We start from the raw sequence: 8,336 nt of genomic DNA, 5'->3' as shown, positions 1-8,336 counted from the left end.
GTGCCCTGACTGAACAAGGCAGCTGCACTCACTCTTATTTATATGAATGTAAAGTAAAATAAAGTTTAAGGGGTGGTTTCCCGAACAGGGATTAGACAAGTCCTAGACTAAAATAAATGTAAGAGCTGTCCAAACTGAAAACAACTTGCACTGACATATCTTAATAAACATCAGTAACCTTTGTTTTGCCTCAAAAATCTACACAAGTAATGTTTTCAGTAAGGCATGTTTGTTAAAACTAGTTATATTTTATAATTAAACTAAGGCCTAGTCCTGGCTTAAGCTAATCCCTGTCCGTGAAACAACCCCTAAAAGTTCACTGTGAACATCAACACCTGATCTCAATCAAACAGAGCTCTATTAGGATACACTCTTAGAAAGATTTACACATCTTTGTGCATTAAGCTTTTAACACATTATGTGTCGCTTTGTGTTGATTTTGTGTTAAAAGTAACACAAAATGTGTTGTTTCAACAATAACACAGAAATGGGTGGATTCCGGGAAAACACATTTAATGTGTTGTCCCAGAATCAACTTTAATGTGTTTTTTAACACATTCGTTCTAAGAGTGTAGATCAGTAAAAGCTGATGATCAACACTTCCTTTTAAATGCAGTTAGATATTAAATAAACTGATCTGAAATCAGGAAGTTTGCTTGTTAAACAAACCAACAAGGAAAGGTGGCGCTGAAAAGCTCCATGATAAAAACCTTTAGGTTTGGACTGGCAAATACCGATTGCAATAGGATTTCCTTCACTTCCACACAAAACTCCACAAGAAGTTTATAAACATACAGTACAGTGTTGGCAGAGTCGGCTGATTTTTTGTCTTAATCCATCCCTGTTTATAGAAAACACACACACAAACAGAACTTCCAGATTTTTTTCCAAGCATGTATTCTGGTCTTTATACCAAAGCGGTGTTCGGTGTCTTGTTAATGTCAATTTAGTTTTAATCTAAAAAAATAATTGATTTAATGCTACCAGCAAATACACATTTTACCATCACTGCCATGAAACAGAGCTGTTTACGTCACAAAAGTTTTGCTTCCACCTCCAAACTAGCAGCATGTTCAGCATTATAGACTGAAAAATAAAAAGATTTTTTTATTATACAGAAGATGCAAAAAAGTAATATATTACTTTCTTAATAAATAAAGAAATTAAGTTTAAAAAATCAACATTTTATGGATCTCTTTTATAAATGACACATACAGGCACATCTCATCAGATCTTGACTTATCTTATTTCAGTATCATTTTACTCCACTGCAGTTACATAAGAACAGAAAAAACTCTTAAATTCGATCAGTTAATAAAGATCTGTGAGATTAAACATTACTGGCAGATATGTTTGGATCAGATTAGGGTTGGTCAGTGATCTTCCAGGAGACAGATTGGATATCACTGAAATAAGCATGCATGTTTGGTCTTATCACCATAAGTGTGGTTACTTCATGATAAATCAGCAAATGCTTTAACTTTTCAATGTTAAATGAAATAAACTGATCTGAATTTGGTGCATGGATTAATTTCCAGCTTTATCTTCCTGGTCGGAGACCCTTTATAAAGCAGAAGACGACTTCACTGTGCTTCACACATCGCTGGACTGAACAGTGACTACAATAATATATACTAAAATATAATAAAGTAAAATAATATACTATCAGTGACATCAAAACATCTATGCATTGGTTATAGAGTTAATTTGATCAATACCACATTTTCATTGACCTTGTTCTTCTAATAGAAAAATTTAGTTTTCAATTTTTAACTAAGCTTTTATAATTCGTTATAGTGAAGTTTAAGAAGGAAAGTTTGTGTTTTGATGTCACTGATAGTATATTATTTTACTCACTCTTTTTTTCAGTGGGTAGCCGTCAATCCCAAAATCTTCCTTATCAAAAATCCACCATATGCTGTATGTGTTTGTTTGTCATGAATGTAGACCATGTATGGGCGGCTGTGTGGAATGGACTCCTTACCGTTATTTCCTCCTATTTTAAGACTTTTTAAACTATTTAAACGGTTATGAGAAACTGTTATTAGTGTAGTCTGATGGGGTGCAGGAGTGCAGCAGTAGCAGTGTAGTTATGAACCAAAAGATGCTCATTGTAGTCACTGTTCAGTCCAGCGATGTGTGAAGCACAGTGAAGTCGTCTTCTGCTTTAAATACAGAGTCAAGGGTCTCCGACCAGGAAGATAAAGCTGGAAATTAATCCATGCACCAAATTCAGATCAGTTCATTTCATTTAACATTGAAAAGTGCTGATCTTATTTATCATGAAGTAACCACACTTATGGTGATAAGACCAAACATGCATGCTTATTTCAGCGATATCCAATCTGTCTCCTGGAAGACCACTGACCAACCCTAATCTGATCCAAACATATCTGCCAGTAATGTTTAATCTCACAGATCTTTATTAACTGATCGAATTTAAGAGTTTTTTCTGTTCTTATGTAACTGCAGTGGAGTAAAATGATACTGAAATAAGATAAGTCAAGATCTGATGAGATGTGCCTGAATGTGTCATTTATAAAAGAGATCCGTAAAATGTTGATTTTTTTAACTTAATTTCTTTATTAAGAAAGTAATATATTACTTTTTTGCATTTTCTGTATAGTAAAAAAACCTTTTTATTTTTCAGTCTATAATGCTGAACATGCTGCTAGTTTGGAGGTAGAAGCCAAACTTTTGTGATGTAAACAGCTCTGTTTCATGGCAGTGATGGTAAAATGTGTATTTGCTGGTAACATTAAATCAATAATTTTTATGTTAAAACAGTTCAAATTGTAGAGATATCCTTTGTAAGACAAAAAAAAAAAACATTTATAGTAACAAACCTTTTCAGATGTAAAGACCTTCGGGTGAATTTGGTTCCAGTAAGAAGTTTCAATGTATTAAACTTGAAAGTTCAGTAGAGTTTACAGAATGTTGCATACTTGCATGCACGAATGAGAAACAACTTATTGGGTTTTATATTTGAAATAATATTCAGACCAAAGGCACTCAATTATAAGAATCATAGTTTATTATCAAGATATTTCGTAGTTTTCATTATTTTTGTAATATTTTTTGTAATAATTACATAAAATCTGTCTAGTTATGCCAAGCTCTAGTACAGGTGTAGGCAACATCGCTCCTGAAGTACCAACGTCCTGCCGTGTGTAAGAAACTATGGTAATACGAATTGTTATCAATCTGTCAAAAACCTTGTTACTACACTTTAACTACCATAATTTAATTATCGCTTATTTATCACATTATTATAATTGCATGAGGGCGAGTAAATGAACGACTACTTGTCACGTAAGTGTTCCTGTAGCTCAGCAAAAGGTCATGGTTTCCAACCCAGGGAACACGCATACTGATAAAAAATTATAGTTTGTAATGAACTGTAAGTCTCTTTGGATAAAAGCGTCTGCCAAATGCATAAATATATATGATAAGAAGTTGACACAAAATATACATTTGAAATATTTTATTTGGTTTTTGTAACAAATTCAAACATAGCATGAGAAACCAGACAGCGGAGTAAAGCATTAAACCTAAGTAGTACCGGTCAAGATAACTCATCAGGGTTATCAGGGTTTGTTATCAGGTGTAAAGCTGTTTAAATAAGAACTATATACAAAAAATATAAATGTATTTATTTATTCTACTGTACCTACTTTATTTTATCTTGTCAAGAGATGAGTTGCTACAACAAATGAAGTTGACTTATTTCAACTATATTTTGTAATTTTTCACAACTCATTTCAAGGTAAATAATAGTAAATTAAAATGACTTGTATATCCGATTTGATTAAACTAAACAATTTAAGGCAGCAAAGATTTTTTACAGTGTACGTAAGTGACAGAACAGCTAAATATACAACAAATGCATTTAACTCTGCATATAATCGAGAAAAAAACCTAAATGATTATCATTCAGATAAACTACTTAAAGCTGCAATCCTTAACCTTTATAAAAGCCATGCTTAAATCGAAATGAAAATATGTAAAGGCTGATCAGTCAGAGATAATGACATTGTGCTATTTAATTTACTAGAACAATGCACAGTTTAAATTACTTTTTATACCAGTGCTCTTCAACTCAAACACAGTCTTACACCAGTCACCCTTCTGACCTGTCCTGATATTAGTGACTTTAAATTTCTCATATGGGGGAATCAACACCTCTTTCTGATTAGGAAACTGGGAGTATTTTGACACATCAACACCGTGACAAGTCTGGATTTCAAAACAAGATTGATTTCCGAAATTAGTTGTTACTTTACGATCAAGAGAAGAGGTCGCAAATGAGCCAAAACGAATCTCTGTGTTCGTGGTAACATCAAATTTAACATTGGTACCACTAAAAGTTAACTTGCATCCCTCTTGCGTTTTCTTTAGAGTCTCTATTGCTTTTGTCAACCAAAAATGAAGCGAATACCATTTGAATGTCATGTCTGTGTATTTCTGTTTACCGGTCCTAACATCCTCATCGAATTGTCCATATACAATAACACCAGTATACACAGAAATGGCAATTAAATGGTTTTCTTTCAGATTGTCTTTCGGTCCAGAGATGTTATTTGTACTGTTTTTCCAAACTGTTCCAAAGCCTGATATGTTAGCAGTGATTTCTTCAGGTAGATATTTCTTCACCAAGTTTGTCATGTTCAATCTACAGCCATCATACCGGTCATCAACTGAATTCTCTGACATATTTAATGAATATCTCGGTCTTTTAATACCCAGTCTGTCATCCTATATCCAATGAGAAACATTTTAATATGCTTAGTAATAATGTAATCATGATTGTATACTAATATACAGGCTCTTAATTTAATCTTACCTGTCCTAGGACAACTTTACTGGTGACAATGAGAATAAGAGCTGCAGTGGTCAACATCTTGATTTAGTCTGAATCCTCAGATGCACAACGAATGGAGATCAGGTATGAATATAATACAGCGAAGAAGCTGCAAATGACAATAAAAATACAACATTGTGTTATAAATCCAAAATTTTTGCACAATAGAAAACAGCACATCACAACTTTTTATAGTTTTAAATGTACACATGAAGATGCATTCAATATACTTTATAAAGAGCCATTTTAAAAAAAGCAAAAATATTTCTTTAACTCAAGCGTTACCTGCCCAGACAGCAGACGACTAGCGTGAATGTCTAATAATATCTGCAAACTATTAGTTAAAATTCACAGGCATCTTTGGTGGACAAAATCATTTACAGTAACAAACCTTTTCAGATGTTCAGATTTCAGGTGATTTTGTTCCAGGATTCTTCAATTTTCAAAGTATCAAAGTTCAGTAAAGTGGATATGATGTTGAGATCTGGCAATGAGCAAGAAACTAAGAGGGTTTTATACTTTTGAAAGTAGTAGGCGGGTCAAAGGTTTCCAAGAAAATGACATCTGAATATTTAATGAGTATTTTTTTATAGTTATCATCTGTATAATGAAGGCTAGATGTCTTACAGTGGAGTTTAACGTCATTGCCTGGCAGCCATCTATCTCATACAACTTCTAGCATTGTGTTTTAATGGTGCAGGTACTTTTAAATGATCATAACTTGCTCAATTTAAAAATCTTATGAAAATGATCATACTACGGTATGGCCAGCAGCCATATCACCCTGTAGCCCAAGACTGGTTGCGCACTGAAGCTAAGTAGGGTTAAGCCTGGTTAGTACTTGGATGGGAGACCTTCTGGGAAAACCACGTTGCTGCTAGTGAGACCAGCAGAGGCTGCTCACCGTGTGGTTTGTGTGGGTCCTAACACCCCAGTGTTGTGAAAGGGACACTATACTTTCAAAAAGCACCGTCCTTCGGATGACAAGTTAAATAGAGGCAGGGGCGGACTGGCCATCTGGCACACCGGGCAGTTTCCCGGTGGGCCGATGTACTTTTTGGGCCGATACATCTCATACTATCTCTGTCTGAGCAGCCCCGTTAGCGTCTTTTTTTCTAGACAGACCGGCCCACTGACATTTAAGCAGCAGCCCATTGTGACATTAAGCTGGCCCAATGACTGACCAGCCCAGTCATCGTCCTTTTTTAGTAAAGTCACTATTATGAAACATTTAATTGATGACAACAAAATAAAAAATAATGATTTAATAACTCCATAACAACAAATCAATCAATCAGAGTGCAGCTGCTCAATACAACCTTTATTTAATTACAGTTTATCAAACATCACAAACATATTTGAAATGCAATGTTTGCACAATGTGTGTTTATATGTAAACTAAAACAAACATTTTTCTTTATAAAAGTTTGCATATCATAAAGTTTATTGAGTAGGCTTGCATGTTTTTCGGTTGGAGGGCTTTAGAAAAGGTCAAGTGATTTCCGGTAAGGGAACATAGGGACCATCTATGCTCACTGTTTTTTGCGTTGGACTTTTTAGGTAACTAACGTTTGGTGTAATGGCAGACTCCCTAATCACAGTGCCCTGACTGAACAAGGCAGCTGATTGCACCTGCACTCACTCTTATTTATATGATTGTAAAGTAAAATAAAGTTTAAGGGGTGGTTTCCCGGAAAGGGATTAGACTAGTCCTAGACTAAAATAAATGTAAGAGCTGTCCAAACTGAAAACAACTTGCAATGCCATATCTTAAAATACATCAGTGCCCTTTGTTTTGCCTCAAAATGCACACAAGTAATGTTTTCAGTAAGGCATGTTTGTTAAAACTAGTTAAATTTCCTAATTAAACTAAGGCCTAGTCCTGGATTAAGCTAATCCCTGTCCGTGAAACAACCCCTAAAAGTTCACTGTGAACATCAACACCTGATCTCAATCAAACAGAGCTCTATTAGGATACACTCTTAGATAGATTTACACATCTTTGTGCATTAAGCTTTTAACACATTATGTGTCGCTTTGTGTTGATTTTGTGTTAAAATATAATACAAGTTGTGTTAAAAGTAACACAAAATGTGTTGTTTCAATAATAACACAGAGATGGGTGGATTCCGGGAAAACACATTTAATGTGTTGTCCCAGAATCAACTTTAATGTGTTTTTTAACACATTCGTTCTAAGAGTGTAGATCAGTAAAAGCTGATGATCAACACTTCCTTTTAAATGCAGTTAGATATTAAATAAACTGATCTGAAATCAGGAAGTTTGCCTGTTGAACAAACCAACAAGGAAAGGTGGCGCTGAAAAGCTCCATGATAAAAACCTTTAGGTTTGGACTGGCAAATACCGATTGCAATATGATTTCCTTCACTCCTACACAAAACTCCACAAGAAGTTTATAAACATACAGTACAGTGTTGTCATTTGAATTGGTTCTGCACTTGCTCAAATATTACGCCCTAGTTATTTGAGTTAAGTGCTCATTGTAAATATGTATTCATTCAATTATTTTTTGAATTATTTTATTGTCGGCTGATTTTTTGTCTTAATCCATCCCTGTTTATAGACAACACACACACGAACAGAAGTTCCAGATTTTTTTCCAAGCAAGTATTCTGGTCTTTATACCAAAGCGGTGTTCGGTGTCTTGTTAATGTCAATTTAGTTTTAACCTTAAAAAAATATTGATTTAATGCAACCAGCAAATACACATTTTACCATCACTGCCATGAAACAGAGCTGTTTACATCACAAAAGTTTTGCTTCCACCTCCAAACTAGCAGCATGTTCAGCATTATAGACTGAAAAATAAAAAGTTTTTTTTTTTTATTATACAGAAGATGCAAAAAAGTAATATATTACTTTCTTAATAAATAAAGAAATTAAGTTAAAAAAATCAACATTTTATGGATCTCTTTTATAAATGACACATACAGGCACATCTCATCAGATCTTGACTTATCTTATTTCAGTATCATTTTACTCCACTGCAGTTACATAAGAACAAAAAAAACTCTAAAATTCGATCAGTTAATAAAGATCTGTGAGATTAAACATTACTGGCAGATATGTTTGGATCAGATTAGGGTTGGTCAGTGATCTTCCAGGAGACAGATTGGATATCGCTGACACAAGCATGCATGTTTGGTCTTATCACCATAAGTGTGGTTACTTCATGATAAATCAGCAAACGCTGAAGATCAGCACTTTTCAATGTTAAATGAAATAAACTGATCTGAATTTGGTGCATGGATTAATTTCCAGCTTTATCTTCCTGGTCGGAGACCCTTGACTGTATTTAAAGCAGAAGACGACTTCACTGTGCTTCACACATCGCTGGACTGAACAGTGACTACAATAATATATACTAAAAAATAATAAAGTAAAATAATATACTAACAGTGACATCAAAACATCTATGCATTGGTTATAGAGTTAATTTGATCAATACCACATT

At 34.1% G+C, this 8,336-nt stretch overlaps 1 protein-coding gene across 1 annotated transcript; it reads right to left on the bottom strand.

Moving 5' to 3' along the window:
- Positions 1-3,538: 3,538 nt before the first annotated feature.
- LOC141350845 (NAD(P)(+)--arginine ADP-ribosyltransferase 2-like) lies at positions 3,539-4,900 on the bottom strand. Its single transcript, XM_073856677.1, has 2 exons — positions 4,844-4,900; positions 3,539-4,755 (listed from the first exon to the last, which is right to left on the bottom strand). Exons 1-2 carry the CDS (start codon positions 4,898-4,900, stop codon positions 4,051-4,053), a joined length of 762 nt encoding a protein of 253 aa, XP_073712778.1. The 3' UTR covers positions 3,539-4,050.
- Positions 4,901-8,336: the final 3,436 nt, after the last annotated feature.

The sequence above is a fragment of the Misgurnus anguillicaudatus genome, chromosome 19 (genome assembly GCF_027580225.2).
Source record: "Misgurnus anguillicaudatus chromosome 19, ASM2758022v2, whole genome shotgun sequence".
Classification (NCBI taxonomy): domain Eukaryota; kingdom Metazoa; phylum Chordata; class Actinopteri; order Cypriniformes; family Cobitidae; genus Misgurnus; species Misgurnus anguillicaudatus.
This window is presented reverse-complemented; position numbering and strand designations above follow the sequence as displayed.